At 35.3% G+C, this 20,326-nt stretch overlaps 1 protein-coding gene across 1 annotated transcript in view; it reads right to left on the bottom strand.

Annotated features, from left to right (window-relative positions):
- LOC148942151 (uncharacterized) overlaps positions 1-18,526 on the bottom strand; it is a 37,080-nt gene extending 18,554 nt beyond the window's left edge. Inside the window, exons 1-4 of the mRNA XM_089103776.1 lie at positions 18,409-18,526; positions 9,846-10,010; positions 7,895-8,056; positions 3,592-3,853 (exon numbers count right to left, since the gene is read on the bottom strand). Of these exons, the coding sequence (XP_088959902.1) occupies positions 3,592-3,853; positions 7,895-8,056; positions 9,846-10,010; positions 18,409-18,410 (591 nt within the window). The 5' untranslated portion in view covers positions 18,411-18,526. The remainder of the gene's footprint in view (positions 1-3,591; positions 3,854-7,894; positions 8,057-9,845; positions 10,011-18,408) is intronic.
- Positions 18,527-20,326: the final 1,800 nt, after the last annotated feature.

The raw sequence follows: 20,326 nt of genomic DNA on the forward strand, positions 1-20,326 counted from the left end.
GACTGTGGAGTTTTTTTGTTAATCATGTTTATTAGTCACGTTTTATTGTTCGATTGGAGATTTAAAGTTTTAGTGCCCTTTTTAAAAGTAAAAGGTGATTAGAGGACAACCTGCCCCCCCCCCGGAAAATACCTCCGGGAAATACCACCTCGCGCAAAATACCTCCCCTGAAAATCTCCCCCCGAAAAATACCCCTTGCGGTTGGTTGGTATCCGATTACTTTCGACTTTAAAAAAAGACTAGAACTGCCTGGGAATTATAATAAATTTCAACCTCCATCCTCCTCTTATCTCTCCTCTAGAGCTAATTCTATATTTATTCGATGGCTCAATGAGAGTTGAGATGTTTTGGCACTAAAATGCACACTTTGAGGTATCTCCCTCTCTTCCTAGCTACAAAACAATCAAGAGAACCCCATTGCAGAAGTTTAAGTACCTTTTTATGTTTTGTAATTTGTCCATTGATTACAGATAGTGTTTGTTATTGGGAAACATACGGAAATTTTCCGCGTGGGAGTTTTTCGAAGGGGGGGGGGGGGCAAGACTTACACATAAATTCTTCTTTTCCACTTTCTTTGGCACTTGTCAGCTAAACTAAGAAATATTCCATTTTGGCAAACCGTGTCTTCCGCGAGGGGGTATTTTCCAGGAAAGGGTTTTTCCTTGGGAGAGGGAGAGGGGTAAACGCCTACACCCGTAGACAGTGACTGGACGAAGGGGAGTCCCATTTACAGACATAAAAAAGGAGAAATAAATATGGCTTTAAGAGTTTGTGATGACCGATTTTCTTTGTTTTTATGACAAGAAAACAGAGGTTTTTATTAATCATCTTGACAGTCATTTATATTGTGACTTTAATAAGCAAACAATTCTAACAAGGTTGAACATGTAAAGATTCTAACTTGTGTTTTACCCAATGAAAGTCCTATGTTTGAATTGCATGAGAGTTCAGTTATGCAGGGTTCAGTTTCACGGTGGTTCAGTTGCATGGTGGTTTAGTTACAGTGGTTCAGTTGCTTGGGGTTAAGGTACACGGTGGTTCAGTTGCTTGGGGTTAAGGTACACGGTGGTTCAGTTGCAATGGAACCATCACAAAGATTTCATAAGGGTCCAGACACGAAGAGTCCCTTACAATATGAAAAAAAAAGCAAGATAAAAATCAAATATCCCACTCGATTAGGATCTTTACTGTAAGGTGATATTTTCTAAAATTTGTCAAGAACAACTTCCTAGGACAGTTTTTAAAATGCGCTTAAAGGGTCTTGAATTCTGTTTTCATTGCTATTGTTTTCAGCCTGAACTACCGGTTCAAAAACTATACACAATGAATAGCCTGATCAATTCTAAGGATTACGAAACCCCCTGAATGTCGATAAGTTCCTTAAGTTGCTATTCATAGCTGTTATAAGCCCTACCATAGCAACTTTAATATTTAGTGATTGTACTTTCTATTTCACGTTGAAATTCCATCGCAGCTACTGTTAATTCGCACCCTTTTTTCTTCAAATTAAAAAGTCTTTTCCGATATTTTTTTCCCCCTTTTTTCCGTGTTGTAATTTGGTTACCATCGCTTAGTTAGGTTGTATTTTCCTGTTCCTTTATCTTCTTCTTTCAGTTGCTTAACCCCGCCTCTACTTCTCAATCCCCGTTTGTTTCCTCTCTGGCCCTTACCCCCTCTCCTCTGTAATATCTATGCTCTTCATCTATTCATTTATTTCTATCGCTTTTATGTTTTAACTTGTTGGGATGGATGACTTTCTTGTTTCTCCTTCCAATCTATTAAGCGTATAATTACTGGAATGGGTTAAAAAGGGAAGTTAAAGTGACCAAATATGAACGGAAAATGAAAATGCATACTGGGCACGCATATTTTAACATGATTTCAGAAACAAATTTTCTTTCCCAGACGTAGAAACCGGAAAATTAAACATAAATTAAAAAACAAAAAAACAAATTGAAAAATTAAACAGAGTGGTCAAACATATAACGACTAAAAGGACCTTTATTTTAGAGGGTTATCATTCCACTCAACCCTGTGGAACAGATTTATAATATACCAAAATCAACTCGACTCAGAACTGGAGCCGGGAATTGTATCAGGACTGTGAAGTAAACTCTGAATCGGTATCAGAATCAGAAAAAATGTTTGCATCGTCCCATCACTGCTCAAAGGGTTACAAAACATAGGATTAGACAATACATTTTTTTTTTAATGAATTTTAGGGCGGGGCTTCCCTAGTCTAATTGGCACTTCCAATGCTGTATAATGGAAATCTCAAAACAAAAATATAAAAATAGAAGGCAGCGTCATTCAGCCAGGGGGGCTGGTGCCCCCTGTCCCCTTATGGATGCCCATGGGGGGGGGGGGCCATGAAGTCTAAGTAAAAGGGAGTAATGACATCCATCCAAACTTGAGTTTGTGCATTTTTACTCTTTCTATTTTTATTCATTATAATCGGTTTTTTTTATATCTTTTTTTAATTAAAGGAATGACTCAGTGAAGGTCTTATCCTTGTTTGGTATACCATGTATCTAGTATGGCAGGTCGTCCCCGGATGAATTGGGAAGGGGTCGTAAGAAAGGATTTAAAGGAAATTGGAATATCCTGGGAGGCGTAAAAAGGGAAGATTTGAACAGATTGGAATGGAGGAGGAGCATGCGCAGCTGTAGTTGATAACTACGTTAAAGTGACTCATGACATGTATGAAAGTGATATTGCAGAAGGTATGAAAAGACATTACTGGTTGATTGGTAGTGGAAACACGAATTAGGAAGATTATTTTGTGTGCCTGTTTAATTGCACTACTTTGATCGATTTTGTCTTAGAAAACACAGCAAAGGCTAAGGAAGAATCCGGCATCAAATGAGAAGGTAAAATCTCTGAACCTTCGATTATGCAGGTGATTTGAGTATCCTTTGTTGAAGTGTTAGCAAAATGAGCAAATTTTTGGAAGGTTTGAGAGTTTAAGGTGCAAGCATGGGCACCCATAAGCGGTTGGGGGCCAGACCCATCCCCCTGGCTGAATGACACTGCCTTATTTTTATATTTTTCGTTTTGAGATTTCTATCATAAAGCATTGGAAGCGCCAATTAGACCAGGTAAGTCCCCTCCCCCCTGAAATTCAGCTTATGGGCGCCCATGGGTGCAGGAGTGGGTTTGTAAATAATATTAAGAACACTAAGCTGTCTAAACAAGAAAAAAAATGATTACTTATTGTGTTTCTGGCAATCCTTCTGAGGCCAGATGAAACCCAAGAGGTGACAAATTCGTAGTTGCAAAAATTCAGGCAAGGAGGTGGGAACTTCTTTGAAGGAAAAAGAGACAAAGCAAAATTCTGAACTGGTTGGGGCAGAGGAGTGTGTGCATAAATGTTGCAATAAGTTCTCATCGGTAGTAACCGAAAAATGTAAAATTTTTAGATTCTACACGAAAAAGAAAACATGTTTTGCTCCTTTTGTTTCAAAGAAAATTCTTTAAGCTAGAACTCTCTTAATGAGGGATTCTTATCTATAGCCCCAACCCTTCTTCTATAGACGCGATAAAATATAACCAAATACTTTCTAAATTACGATATTAAATCAGGAGACAAACCTTTGACACGTTTTTGGTCAAATGTCCAATATGAATCTTACACGGCTTCAAAGGCGACGGCGATCTTCTTTTACGATCTCTAGATATACTTCGGCTTCTTCTGCGAGCATCAGGACGACGCAAAGGTGAGATGCCTTTGCGTTCAGTGCTTCGCCTTTTATCAGGACTTCGACGCCTCTCAGCACGTTCAGGGCGTTTTTCAACTCGGTCTATCGAACGACGCTTCTCAACAGACTTCTCAACAATTTCTTTTTTTCCGGCTCTGAAAACATGACTAAGTAATAGAACTACACTAAAATTTCAACCCTGAAAATAAATTATATGCATGAAAGAAGCTAAAACTTAAGAAGCAGATAAACTTACTCATTTTACACGGCATCTTGATATTCTTATTACGTCAAATTATTTTGTTGGTTCGAAGTCTAGGTATTGTTGCTTTATACCATATAAGCCTGCTGTCTAATCTTTCTGGCTTCCTTTAACGATATTTTTTGAGGGTGTGCCTTTTTTTGAACCCTCACCAAGTATTGTTGTAGGTTTTCTCTTTTATTTCTTTGCGAGTGGCATCTACTATTACAAATCCGTCAAGTCACCATCCATACTATTTTCAAACTATATATACAGCAGCATCTATATTTTTGAGCGATAAAGTGCATCATCAATCTCTGATTAGGCAAGCAGAAGAGTGACAGTTACCTATTGCATGAGCCGTTGTACCTGACCGGAAAGATTCTCTTAATCTGAGGGGATTAGGTAGCAAAAACTGACACTGCCCTTGCTAACTCTTTTGGTAATCTGAACGAGAGTCCTCTGAAAGCAGTCTTCCGAGAATTCATTCAGCTCTCGAAGTATCCGGATCTGCGTCGTGACATTTTAAAATGGAAATTGTGCCTATCGTATGCGCTTGATAATTGATTTTAGAACGAATTAGAATAACGGTTATTGGGCTTTATTTGGTTTATTTTAAGGTGTTTTGACGAAAGTGATCTTGAAATGGGGTCAACGCTGGTGTTAAATGCAGTTTTCAACTTTGTTTCTCGATGTATGGCAAAGGGCATAAAGACGGAGGTGTTTGTTAACAAAGAACTCGAGTTTTTTGATCATACAAGCATTATGGAAGAGAACAAACTGCTGTGAGCTTAAAATGAAGGTGAATCTGGGTACAATGAACGACTACACGAATGTAATAAGACTCTGAACACTTGAAAGATAGTGCAAAAATAATATGACGCTGTGCTAAAGACGGTAAAAAGCTTCCAACATTCGCAATCCTTAAGACAGAGTCAGTTTCCCCATGTGGAGATAAAATCAGTCTATATTACTGCCCAAGTGGATGTACTGTCGAGGAAAATGGACACTGAGCTACAAGCTGTGGTTCGGAAGCTCGATAGTTTAATGGGGGGGTTTAAAGATTTTTGAAGAGTTCAAAAATTAGTCCACTGCTTTATTGCCATCACCTAAGCCTTTGGATGTACTAAAACCACTGTTCTTAGTAGTCGTAAAAAATACGCCTCCCGAATTCGACGATTCGGAGTAGCGCAAAAAGTTTATAACAAGTTTGGCCCCGAAAGATAAATTGCTAGATGATACAGTATTCAGACGGAGAAACAAGGAATGGCAGCTATCTTAATCTTCGAAACAACGACCTTTAAAAGTACCCAAAAAATTAAAAATCGAATTGTTAGTTCTCAGTTCATCAGCCTCGTGAAATGGTTGCCCAGTAATGTGGCAGAGGATTATTTGAAGAGTCTCTCGAAAGACTGTGAGAAAGCAATCAGGTGCGGAACCTCGCGAGCGTTTAAATTGTATTATTCTTTGAAAAGTTCACTGTCTGTTGCCATAACGACCCCGATTAAAATTGGATTCGAACCATTCCGTATTGACGGATTCTTCTTTTTGCCAAGACGGTGTTATTGATGCCAACAGCCTTCTTCTTACATAATGGTTACTCGTAAGTACCTATTTCTTCTGTATTTTGTAAGTAATTTGAAATATTACTGTTTGATGAGATTTATGATACGTTTAAAATGCCTCCGCATCAGTTTGGTCTATGTAAGGGCTTTGGGTGCACCCATGTACTTCACATTCTTGCTAATATATTACTTGAGGCTCCTCATTCGCAGTAAACTTTGATTTTGGGCCAGTATGATGTTAGAAGAGCCTTTGATTCTAGAATTGATGCCCAGATATTAGTTGAAATGCGTAAGCGAGGTGTGGATTGTTCTATCGTGCGATCACAGCACGATATGTATAAGAATCTTAGGCTTCGCGTTCGTTTGCAAGAGGGTGATCCAAGCGAGGATGTTTCTGTTAAATAAGGGGATTTGGCAAGGCGCTACAACTTTTCCGACTTAGTATAATAACAGTGTCAATAAGCACAGGAAGTCATGTCATCGAAGTTACATTTTTAAACATACTGATGTATCACCTTTGGGTTTTGCGGATGACCAGCTAAATTTGTCTCGATTGCTAACGTCTTTAGAAAATAATTTTTGACGGCTTGCAAAAAAGTTATGCGGCTATTGGTCAGCAATTTAATGTGGATACGTCAGCTGTTTTGTTTTTTAACTGCCCAGAGGAGGTTTCTACAATGAGACAATGTGAAATTAATGTAACACTGTCTAATCATATCATGTACCTTGGCCTACGATTGGTCATACTTTTCGAGGGACTCGAAGTTTACCTCTTGGATATGTTTCGAAAAAAATACGCGTTGCATATACTTGAGTTGTTACTAGCCGAAGAAACTCAAACCGCAAGTACCTGGATCGTCTTTATAACACAGTTAACCTGTTCACATATTGTTTTTGTCCTCCTTTTGGAAGATTTTGAGTAGCTTTTGAGTAATCAGGAAAGAAAGATATCAGGAAAGAGCCTGTTGAAGAGACGATTACTTTTTGAGAAAAAACTAGTCTTTGCCCCATGAGTGGGTCTACCTTCTCAAGTAGTTTTTTTTGTGTAGTTTCCCAGTGTTGGTATTGACTGTTATTGGTTTTCTTTTTCTTGTTTGTGCTCCATTGTTTTCTTGTTGATTGTTAGGCGGGTTATTAATAAAGTTCCATTCAATTTGTGCATAAGTCAAAATAATACATTCCCACTGAACATCTACATCCAAACAAACATCATCTGCTGCTAATTTATAGTATCAACGATTTTCATTGTGCAAACAGATTGATCACGTCTTTGAAGAATATGAGCTTTTCTGATGCATTTATTTAGCCCTTTTGTATGATGTAAATGCGTAACTGGAAAGAGAAACGCATTATTTCTTACTTAGAGTAATGGCATGTCCTTTGACTCCATACACTACAATACCTAATGGTATACCTTAGTTTTAAGACGTACTCACTTGGCGCTGACGGGGTTTTCCCAAAATCAGTAATAAACTCAGTACCAGCAAAAAAATGGCCTAGAAATTCATTCTTTTTCCGACCCGGGAAGATATTATGCTCGCCCCTGGGGAGAATGGGATCTCTCTCACGATTGAATTACAAGATTAAGATTCTTCTTAACTTCTTCAAAACTTCTTATTTATGAATTTTGCGGAAATGAGATAATGGACAAATACAACATGTATATTAGACAGAAATTTTTATCAAAGAACTTAACCACTTCCAATAGATGTTTACTTGAAAGGTTCTCCCAATTCGCATAATAAAAGTACTCATTTTAATAGACTAAATGTCAAAACCGTGTTCAGGAAGAAAGAGGATTACCCAGTTTGATACCTCCCTTTTAACAACTGAGAACAGCAAAAAGTCACATACTATAAAAAAAATATACTTTTTGTCTGTTATTTACTTACTTAGGTTCCTCTCATTCTCTGAGATGGGTTATAGCCCCTCCTCAATTTGATTTTTTACCCGTATTGATAAAAGGCTCCAGATACGACTGGTTATTATTAAATTTCGCAAATCCATAGAGATGAGAAAATCTAGATAGTCCATCTATGTAGCCCTCTAAAGAGATTTCTGGAAGTCCACCAGGATTCATTCTTAACACAAGTTCAACCCATTGTAGTTACTGTGCATTAAGCTTTTTCGGTATGGTGTAATAGCATTTTCGCCTTAGTTGCGTGCGCCTGTGCTCAACATAGCAAAAAGGGCGTATAAGCACAGAGCTGTGTGCATTTTCTTATTTATTCCACACTTCGAAAAATATAACAAGAAATAAACAAGACAAAATTTGGCTTTTCAGGAAACAGGAGGTTTTTTAAGAAAAAGGCTAGACAGAGCAATCCCAATAACTCATAGAAACCCCAAAAAAAGATTACAGCTAAGAATCAAAATTAAATAAAACTAACCTCCTGTCTTTTTTAACAGGCACTCCTTCTGCAGATGAAGCACTGCTGCTACTCGTTGTACTGGTTACACTACTACTTTTAGAGGTCGTTGATGAAGATGAGGAGCTTCTTGAGCTGCGTGATGAAGCAGACGATGAACGAGAGCATCGTGATGAATGAGATCTGCAAACAAGAATAGTTTTTACGATTAAATATAAAACTACATATTTGAAAATTACTTTTCCAAATTCTAAGAAGGATAGGGTCCTTAGGATTATCCCTAATCCCTTCTCATTAAAATGTGAGAAAAAAAAGGTTGTTTGTTTGTTTATGTGGTGAAAATATGTTTCAGTCGAACTTAGGGGAAGGGGGGGGGATTCCGTGATCTCCCTCCTCTCCTGCTAAAGTAGGCATCCGAAGTCTAAACACTTAGGGATTCTTTTTTTTTTGGGGGGGGGAGGAGACGTGCAAAAGGTGGGGTAGCCAGGTAACCAAATTAAGCGGCAGTTTTTATGACTAGTAAAAATTGTTGGCAAATTTTGTCAGAAAATTCCAGTGCTTCCGCTATCCCCGAAATTTCGAGGGTTTCCCAGAAAATCTCTGCCCCCCCCCCCCCAAAAAAAAAAATCAGCTCCCCGAATCTCTTCAAAAATCACCTTTTGGCCCAGGGTTGCCGCTCCTAATGATTTATCACTAGTTACTACCCACAGCTGGTGACTTGCAACTTTTACCTTACTTGACATAAATTTTTCCCTACTGTCCAAAACTTCAGTCTCAATTACTTACTACTCATCAAAAAACAGACAGAGACCATTGAAATATAGACCTTTCTTCCTATGTTAGTAAAAACATCGTGTTCATACAATAGCATTTCATCAAATGTTTTAAGGTTTTCTCATGAGCCAGGGTAAAGAAATTTATTTGAATACGTTTATCTTTGCTTGAATTTTAAACTTCGATAGAAAGAGGGTATTTTGACAGCTGGATTATGAGGTTAAAGGGGAAGGGGGAGAATTTGGAAAAAGCCGGATTAGGGGGGGGGGCGGGTCTTACGGTAGATTTGGAGATATTTTCATTATTGAGCTGCAAATTAAGGTGAGCATACCACTCGATGCCTTCTGTATGCTCTTTCCGAATGTAATAGTCGTTTTAATCGAAAATTTTTGGCTATAGAAAATGGCTAAAAATATTGGTTAAAAACTTACTATGTAATTATAATTTTATTTTATTAAATTTTAGCTCCAAAATCATTCTTTTAACAACTAGATAGTGATCTTTATTTTTAACATCAATAACAGCACCCCTATATACACTATTGACTTGTATTGATCCTGCCTGGATACAAGACTAGTATTTTGTATATATATATATATATATATATATATATATATATATATATATATATATATATATATATATATATATATATATATATATATATATATATATATATATATATATATATATATATATATATATATATATATATATATATATCATATATATATATATATATATATATATATATATATATATATATATATATATATATATATATACGTATACATATATATATATATAATATGTATATTTATATATATATATCAATATATATATATATATATATATATATATATACATATATATATATATATATATATATATATATATATATATATATATATATATATATATATATATATATCAATATATATATATATATATATATATATATATATATATATATATATATATATATATATATGTATATATGTATACATATATATATATAATATGTATATTTATATATATATATCAATATATATATATATATCATATATATATATATATAAATATACATAATATATATATATATATATATATATATATATATATATATATATATATATATATATATATATATATATATACATATATATATGCTTTACAACCAATAACTATTCAGTCAGACCTGCTGCTAGACACAGAGCTAGATCTTCCGCGTTTTTTCTTATCATCCTTGTCTTTAGGTTTCTTTTTTGCATCTGTGCTTTTCTTCCTGTTCTTTGTATCTTCACTTGTATCAGAGTCTGATCCACTGCTGCTGGAACTTGAACTTTTGGTTTTAGATACAGCCCTACAAATGAACGAAACATAACCAACAAATAAATAAACAGATAGGGATAAAATTAAAATAAAAAGACAATGGAATTGAACAGGAAATTAAACTAAAGGATAGCCATGCCTGGAGAGTTCCCCTTTAAAACTTGGAATATAGAGGCTAAGAAATGCACTATTTTTTGTCTTGACATTCCTTCCCTGACAAAATACTCATTGATAACCACCCCTCCCCAATTCATGTCTCCTCATGAATGGAAACGCCTTTCATCCCCCACCCCTAAAAAATACTGATCACACACATGCTCATCCTGTCTCTATTTTTAAACATTATATCTGTTCAAATAGCAACCTTAGCCATCTCATGCATTATATTCTAACTTTGTGTATTATATTTACTGTTATTTTTGGCAATTTAAAAAAAAAATAGACCTAATTTTCTTTATTTTTGTACTAAGAGGAACAACTGAAACACATACAAGTCTGATATGTTGATCCAGCTTGGACAATAGCGAACAAAAAAATAACTGATTATGTTAAAATAATTAGACACACAGCAGTTACACTAAAACAGCACTTGCAGAAGAAGGAAAAATGCCTCATTGACTTCAGTTCTTGATAAGTGACATCAACTGAGAGCCTATCAAAGATAGCCCATCTATTGTACCATAGCCTAGGCCAATGATTACTTGATTGGGACAAAACGATTCATTACGAAGACATTATACATAACACGTATATCTGCACTATTACTAAAAAACTAGCAGCAAAGATTGTTTCCTTCCCCCTTCATCAGAACTCTTCCTAAATATTTCCAATTGATCACCCAGCCCAGCAAGACACAAGAGGGTAGACTTACCCAAACTATAGGTCTACTTTGGTGATACCAAAAACAGTATTTTATCATATTCAGCACAATAGCGCTGCCTAGTGAAATAGAAGTGCAGCAACACTGCCTAGGTAAAGAGCAATACGGTTTCAGTGTATTAGTTTTTTTTTTTTTTCCCCTGGCCCCTTTGTATGGAAGAAGCAGTATTAGAAACTTTGGAGAGGAGCTTATTTAATTGAAATTAGTTCCAGCGCCTTTTTTTAGAAATGAGTGATTGGAGGGCAGCCACCCTTCCCCTACTCACTTTTAAGCTGTATATTGAGATGTTTTCTTTTTTGTAACAATAATAAACTTAATATTCCTGAGACTTCAAGGAATGAATATCAGACAGCTTGTGATAACAAACTGTGAGTGTGGAGCAACTTGGGCTAATAGTGGCCAAGCCTCAAAAAAAAATCTGGTAACTTCAGGCTGATTTTAAATATGTAAAAACTTTTTACTTTAAAGTTACCAATCAAAAGCTACAAGCCTCAAATCTTAACCTTATTTTCAAAAAAGGAGGGAAACATTCACAAAAATGCAATTGATTTTGATGAAAATCACTCCATCACATTCAGCACATCAGAGAACCCTCTTGCAGATGTTTCAAGTTCATATTTACAAAAAAAAACATGGAATTTTGCATTTTTTCTTCCCCAAAAGAAAGATCACATTTGTGTGTTTTTTTTTGTTTGTTTGTTTGTGCGAGTATGTTTTTTTTAAGGGTGATTTTATCAAGCCAATGATCCTAGAAGATAGAGAGTGCTCATTCAAATGGAAATTAGCAATTCTAGTCCCCTTTTAAGTGGCCAAAAAGATTGTGCCATATGAAACTGGCGTTTTCTGTCATTTTGAGGCACTCAGCTATGATTTTGCCCCAAATAGGACCAATTCTGATATGGCCAATCAATTTCAAAACATAAATTTGATATCAGTGATTCCATAGGCGTCAGACCAAGTCAACTTTGTCTATTTGAAAAATAGGTGCAAATGTGGTGGAATGAAGAATGTAAGAGAGAAGGCCACCAACTGTCATCACAGTGAAAAACTTCTAATTTTGAAAAAAGCTGAAGCAATTGTAAAGAAGACAGTGCTGAAGGAAAAACGATTGACATAGAAAGACTTTTTGTTAGAAATTGACTCAAATGTTCCCTCAAGCAAGATGCACATTTTTATAAAAAAAAGATGGTGAGAAGTAATAAAAAAGCAGAAAATTAATTCCTCATGTGTGTTAATAGAAATAACCTTCTAACAAAAATAAAATTTTAAGTTTATGTGTACCCCAGACAATAGATAGGATGATGGTGTCTTGAGCTGCCTTCCAGTCTACAAAGTCTTTGAATGTGAGTACTTTGACAATACAGAGAAATGATTTTTTATTTTTCTTGCAGTTTGGATTAGTCATCCATTGACATGGTGCATACACTGTGATTCCTTCTATATTTTTTTCAAGCGCAAAATGCATGCTGTGTATGGTCAATAGCAAATGGCCTGAAGAAAGAAAGTCAGCTCAATGGTCTATATACTTTTACACTGCTGAAGAATTGGAAAAAGCAACTCAAGCATTTGGCAATTTCTATTTCAACCATCACAGCAGTCAAAGGACAGGCTTACAGTCTTGACAGTGCCTCTACAATCAATTTCTCTAATTTACCATGAAAGACAAGTTGTAATTATAGCTGCTAGAACTGAAAATGAGTTGATGATTATATTGAAACAAGGTATTTCTTTTACTGAAAAGTGGATGTGAGTAAACAAATTGAAACTGAATCATAATAAGTAGAATTTTTTTATTTATGGTAGAATTACTGGTCATTATCCATGGATTAATAGGATAGAAGTAGGACACCATGCTATTGTAAGATCTACTAGCACTAGATACCTAGGTGTTATTATTGATTAAAGCCTTAGTTTTAAAGACCATATTGCATCTGTTAGCAGCAAATTGTCTCATAATATTGGTATTATTTACAAACTTAGGTATATTTATCCATGTGAAATTCTGAGAATGTTGTATTTTTCAATGGTTCATCCGTATCTCATTTACCATTGTATGGTTTGGTCAAAAACATTCATAACTTGCCTCCATCTGCTCCGAGTAATGCAGAATATGGCAATTAGAGTTTTGTATGGTAATAATGCTGACCTATCTGTATCAGCAAGGCATCTTTACCATGAGTATAACATTCTACCATTTCCAGGAATATGCATATTCTATAATGCTTTGTTTATGTTTAAATATTTAGCTTTGGAGTTACCATTATGTTTTTCAGGAATGTTTAGTCTTGTGTCTACTATTCATGATCATTTGACACAATCTTCTCAGTTGGTGCAAAGACCAGCTATGGTCATGCCTAGGTCTAGGTTTTCTATTCGCCATGTTGTTCTGTTAGCTTGGGAGAGTTTGCCAGAGAATTTGAGGAATGTTGGGGGTTTGCAGGAATTTTGTAAATTGTTACAGAGCCATGGTTTTGATGTGTATATTTTGGATGGATTATTCCTTTCCAGTTAAGTTAGGATTTTGAGGGTTTAGTTGCAGCTGAATATGATTATAAATATTACAATTTTGGTGGGTGCTGTTTGAAGGTTTGGTGATTTTTGGGTCTGGTAAGTTGAGCTCTAATTTTGTTTTTTTTTTTTTTTTTTTTTTTTATTGATTTATTAGGAGGGTTTTCTCCCAAACAAACTTGCTTCACGGAATTGATGATGTATACTTTATTTTTAAATAAACCCAGTGTTACTTACTTATATATTTGCACATTAGGGGAAGGGGGGGGGGGTGTAAAGTATAATGAAATTTGGTCAATATGTGTTAACTATAATTATTCTGCATACTATGGAGCAAGAACTGTTTTTTTTTAATGTGTTCCCTTCTCAACAACCCCAATTCTAAGCTTATACCAAGATCATTAGATTAGTAATAAAAAACACCTCTCATTTGTTCAAGCATGTCTCCTTCTGAAAAGCTACTATTCTGTCAATTTAGTAAAACTCTAGATGAGCTACTTTTTGCTATTTTGGAAGGGTTAGTTTAGGAAAATGAAACTTTCATTAATGAATCCAAGGCTAAAAATATACTCTATACTCTATACAAATATACTCTATACAAATTTCTAGCTACTATGTTAAGGCTCTTTTGAAAAAGTTTGCCAACTTGAAAAGTTTACCTATTGGAATTTTGACAAACCAACATAATACCTTAATCTTCAGTTTCCAGTTTCTTTTTCTCTGGTTTTAGTTTTGAAAATACAATTCCTGTTATTTGAGTAGAATTTTTGTTATTTGAGCTGTCAGTGGGTTCAGGGTCAGATTTAAATCTTTGGTGCCTCTAGGCCCAAGCATTTTGGAGCCTCTATGCCCAAGCAATTTTTTGGGGGAGAGACAACAATATATGGGGAAATCCCTGAAAATTTGGGGATAGTGGAAGCCCTGAACAGAAGGCAACTGATGAGTGATGAGACAAAAGCAATAAAAGAGAGAGGTGATACCAAGCTCTCAGATACCATTCTTGGGAGACATCTGACAGTTTACAGGCAGCTACAGAATTTCTGTGTTGTTTTAAAATCAATTTTCTGTGAATAGGTAGCACAACAGCAAAGTGTACTTAGCACTTTGACCAAAGATTCCATAAGTCTAGTTAAGCTATTGTTAAGAAAAAAAAATGACTCAGTGTTTTTTTTGTGCCCCTTAGCATTGTACACCCTTGTGCCCAAGCCTATGCATAAATCCTGGCCTTAGTGGGTATTTTTTTTTTCTAAATTTAGGAAATGTATTTGCAGATCTTGGTAAAATTCTACTTTAGCTACTTTTGGTTATCTTGGAAAAGGGTTAGGTTAGGAAAATGAAACTTTCAGGGATGAGTCTACAGCATAAAGTGTATCCTGGGCAAGTATTTTGAAGTACCTAGCTCTACTCCTTCTCCCTCTAGAGGGTCCTGAAATTTGTCTACATGACAGGTGGGGGAAAGTGCTGTACCTCTGACTGGCATGTACCTTTGACCACCTTGTTTTGTACATTCATCTTACATATTTATTGGTAGTTAAATATGCTGTTACATGCATTAGCTCCTAGGAGTGCTGCTATACATGTTATAAAGATCAACACATGGTTGCAGATTTTTTAAGAAATTTTTATCCATTTCCATCTCTAAAAGTAAGTATTTTCATGTATTGATTTCTTTAGGCCTATTATACTCTTTTTTATATTAATAATGATTTACTTTTCACTATTTTATATTGCAGTTGTATCTTTGGAGTAAATAAAAACCATAGTACTTGAATCTTAGATTTGTAACCTATAACTGAATGAATGCATTTAATAAATAATGGTTGTGTGTTGTACCTTTGACTGCAATAAATAGTGTACCTTTGACTGGTCAATGGTACAACATGTTATTATATGACGAAAAAAAAAGCATTAGTAAGTAAAAAAATGTGAATTATTTAGCATCATTTAGACGATTATTATTTAGAATGCCCCCCTTTCTCCTTCTATTTTGTGTGAGCAGCCTAGATGACCTTGAAACAAATCAGCACAGACATTTAACTCAGATCCAAGACATCACTCAGAAAAAAAAACCTTGAAGGGGTTTTTGCACCATAAATGTTGCTGGCATCTACATTCCATCAATGCTGATATTTTCCAGGGTCAATTTTAAAGATATGTTGATAAGTACACCATCATGCACTATTGGGGCAGCAAATCAGTCAGGGTAGTCCAATAAAAAATTATTTTTGGAGTTTCTGGAACACTTCATTAAGCCAGCTGCTACACCAGTAATTCTTCTGAAGGATAACCACAAGAGTCATGTGACCATACCAGCAATCACTTTGACAAAATCTTCTGGGATACATTTATTAACATTTTCATCCCCATACCAGTCATAAAATACAGCCACTAGAAAGGTCTGTTTTTGGACTTTTCAACACCTTTTATAATGTTGCAGTAAATGATTGGATGTTGACACCAGGTAATTCTGGCAAGCCTACCACAATATACTATGTCACTTCTTTAGTTGGATTGGCATATCCAAAGGCCTTTTGTCTGACTAACATTGTAAATGGCTTTACAGTAGCTGTATTAGTGCCACTCAATGAAAACATTTTCATGGAAGATGAATTTTCATCTTCAGCTGTAACAGACTGACCACATGTTGCTAAAAATTTGAATCAGAATGGTGAGAAAACCATAGAAGCCACTGATTTTTCATCCAAGAATGCTACTCAAGTGATTTCATCATCATTGATTAGACCTCATCCAAATGCAGGACCTAGGAAAGATGTCACCAAAGTGAGGCAGAGAGGTAAGTCAAGAATATCTACTGACTCTCTGGGAAAGGAAGAAATTGAGAAACAGAATAGGAAAAAGAAAAAAGTGAGTCAGGTAGGAGAGAAAAAAACAAAAAAACAGTGAAACATTTATTTTAGGTTGATTCAACATGTGATTCTGACTCAGATACTGATTTAGTGATGGATGAAGACACAGATTTTGCAGGCTTGGCTGATTTGGAAGATCAAGACAATTTTGAAAGAAATGAAATTTCTATAGGTGATTTTTTGTTGTAAAGTTGGCTGGCAAAAGGAATGTGAAACATTTTGTAGCAGAAGTTATTTGAAAATTAAATATCTAAAGAAACTAGGTGATACCAACTTCTTTTGATTTGTAAGGACTGATTAGAAGGAGTTTCACATTGATCAATAAGATATTTTATTGAAACTTTGAGTTCCAGTAAAAACCTGTGGGGCTGATTTTCAAATGGAACATCTGTAAATTGAAATTGATTTGTCAATATTTAATAGTTGATATTTACTCAGGAACAAGTAAAAAATGTGTTCCTGTTTGTTTTATTACTTATTTATGAAAGTAGCCAAAGGTACAACATAGAGTGGGCAAAGGTACATGACCTATGTTGTACCTCTGACCAGTTGACATATATTTTTGTGACCTTATTTTACTCTAAAATATTACTGCAACATATGTTCCAGAGATTAAATGTGTGTCTTAAGAACTAAAGTTTGTCAGAAATCTAATAAATCATTCCATATTGAAAAACAATTGTCATTAAAACAATTTTTTCAAAAAATTGTCAAAGATACAACACTCTCCCTTATTGAAATTTTGACAAAACAACATTTTACCTTAATTTTCAGATATCAGTTTCTTATTCTCTGGCTTTAGTTCTGAAAAAGCAATTCATGTTATTTGAGTAGAATTTTAAGCCATATCAATGTTTTGTTTCAAAATTTAGAAAATGGATTTGCATATCTTTAAAACCTTATGAATTGTAATTGAGCAAAGTTGTGAAGCTGAAAATAATTTTGTTGTACTTCATTTAAGCAGAAGATCTATTTTGCAAGGTTTCACAGTAAAAATTTAGAATTGGTACTCCTGATAAGGAGACATGTTAAGAAAACAATTGTCACTTTAAAATATGTATAATGATCCTAGTTAACATATTATCCAAGGGGAGCACCTTTATCATTAAGTCTTTTCTCTGTTTTCCTTTTTTTTTCCAACTTAAAAGAAAAAATTTACAATTCTCTCTACCCATTCTATACAATTCTATACATTCTATACAATTCTCTCAGAAATGCAATGCATAAATCTTTTGAAATTGCTGGTATAAATCGTTTTATAGATAGTGCTCATCCCAGCCCAGTTCAACAAGCAAGTTCCTGGCCAAGTCCATTGATTTTGAATTGAATTTAGGTTGTATTAATATTTTGTATTTTTGCCACTGCTCATTAAAAAAAAACAGAATTGACAATGACTGGGATGAATGCTATCTATAGACCAATTTATTTGGTAATTTATAGTGGCAATTTCAAAAGATTTATGCATTGCATTTCTAGCATGGAGAAAACTGTAATTTTTTTGTTTTAAGTTGGAAAAAGAAGGAAAAAAGAAGAAAGACTTGATGATAAAGGTTCTCCCCTTGGATAATATGTTAACTAGGATCATTATACATAGGCTATTTTAAAGAATTGTTTTCTTAACATGTCTCCTTATCAGGTGTACCAATTCTAACTTTTACCAGTTTCACTTTTATAACACACAGATTTTTTTAAGGTTGTCAAAGGTCAGGATCCCTTAGAGGGGGAATGAGTGGAGCTATAGGTAATTCAAAATATTTTACCAGGATATACTTTAGCCTGTAGGCTAGACCCATCCCTGAAATTGTCATTTTCCTAACCTAGCCCCTTCCCAAGATAGACAAAATTAGGCTAGCTAAAGTAGAATTTTACCCATTAATGTATGAACACCTAGGGCAGTAGGCATAAATCATAGAAGTACCTACTTTCTTGTGCTTTATTTAATCAGAAGATCTATTTTGCAAGGTTGCACTGTTACAAAACAAAGATTTTTAAAAGTCAGTGCCCTTTAGAGGGAGGAGTGGAGATAGGTGCTTCAAAATACCTCCCTGAACATACTTTAGTCTGTAGATCCATCCCTGAGAGTTTCATTTTTCCTAACTGAACCACTTTCCAAAATAGAAAAAAGCCCATAGCCTAGAATTTTACCAAGACTTCTTGTCCAGAATCATACTTACATTCTGTATTAACAAGATGAAGCTCAGGCTCCCCTTATTTCAACCCTAGAGAAGAGGCTTCCTTAGCTTTTTCTTTTCTTCAATAAATAGAAACATTCGCGATCCTCCAAATTCAGATTCTTCTGGCGTCCTATGATCCTACTGTAGTTCAGTATGAGCCAAATTACAGACTATGATGATCGCTATGTGTATTTTTTGAAGAAATGCTTTTAATTCTCTTGTGAAATTTTCCTATCTCGGATTATTAGAATTAAAATGTTTTCATCTTTCTTTTAATTCCTATGTAAATTTGGGCATACAAAAAAGTTTGAGTTTTGTCTCTTGGGATTTTTAGAATGGAATATGTTTGTGGAAACTGGTAAAAACCTTACCTCTATTTGTTTTTTCTTTCTATGCCTGCTGCTAATGAAATAAATTGCTCAACATGTTCGTTAGAAAGATTACTGCGATATAAAATAATGTAAAAATAAAATTTTATACCTAATTTATAATATATCTCATAAACAATTGGTGGCTCACAACTAATTAATTATCAAGCTTTTGCAAGGACATTGTGTCCCCGTCTTCCTATCCCTTAATCCCCTTCGATTCCAGGTAGGAATCATAGACAGGATATGCTAGTATACTTCAATACCTGTGATAGAGGATACAGGCAATAAGCCTCAAACTTCCGTCCCTGGACAGCGGAAGAAATCCGTCAGCGCCCCTCAAAGCGATGGAAGGGTTTAAACATTACTAGGTCACTAAGCTTCACCCTGAGCGAGGTGGTGGCCAACGCAATCATGGTAAGCCGTAAAACTAAGGATCTAGGTGAAAAAACCAGCCAAACATGTTACGGCCTTCTCGGTAGGAAACGCGACTTTCAATATGGCGGTTGAGTCAATTAGTGTTTTTCAAGCCATAAAACTAAAAAAAAACTCCTACAGCCACTGAACATGCAAATCTAGAATAAATGCTGGAAGCTGGAATATGAGACTTGTTAAGTAAGATGGTAAATAATTTCTCCTTGTCCATGAGAGGCAAAAGCATAACAAAGACATATTGTGCTCCTCCGAGACCAGAATTTTTTATTCTAGTTGCATAGTTATTATAGCTCCAGAAAAACTACGGTAATTCATTTTTTTGTTGCGGTGTGGATGATAATTTGGGACTCCATAGAATTGGCTTCATCAGAAGCTAAAGAACCACAGGTGATCTCTTGAAATGGGAACCACTCTCCTCTAGATTTGCCAGTATCAGACCAAAGGGAGCCCTGCAAATGTTTCAGTAAGAATTAGTTCGTCTGACCAGATCGCAAGACAAGTCCTGGGAAAATTTGGACAATGCCACAGATACAAAAATATGCAAAGGTTGGTTAACTACGCCTTAATAAATCGCTTTGTTATCACCAATACCATATTTCAAGACAAGCCTATCCACCCTTTAATTTGGCCTTCTGACGATACTAAGACCCAAATAAATTTACTCCCGCGTGCAAGTGTTGGAAAATCTCTGTACATAACTTTTGCCCTTACAATGGCGCAAGTACATGCGCGCAGTTTGGGCTTAACCACAGCCGTGTTGCTGCAAACTATATGCTATATCTTTTAGCTTTGAGATAAAGCAGACCTAAGGTCCGCTTCAACATTAGCAATCACCAGGATAAAGAAGTTTGACCTGCCCAAAACTCAGAGCTTTCGAGCCGATTTGAAGCCCTCAGTTCTGATGACAATCTAAAGACCAGTAAGAGATGACTTAAGGCTCTTGCTGGTGGTCCAGTGTAGAGAGAGATGAGACTCTTTGCCTCCATTCCGAACGGTCTTACGCAAGCGTGACTGCTTCTTGAAGATCAGTACCGATCATGGAGAAGTAAGAGATGGGAGAACCTAAAAAAAAAAAAATGATGAGAGACATTGCCGATGAGATCCTAGGCCGGACA

The sequence above is a fragment of the Artemia sp. Qi Xiang Cuo genome, chromosome 17 (assembly GCF_049724085.1).
Source record: "Artemia sp. Qi Xiang Cuo chromosome 17, ASM4972408v1, whole genome shotgun sequence".
NCBI lineage: Eukaryota > Metazoa > Arthropoda > Branchiopoda > Anostraca > Artemiidae > Artemia > Artemia sp. Qi Xiang Cuo.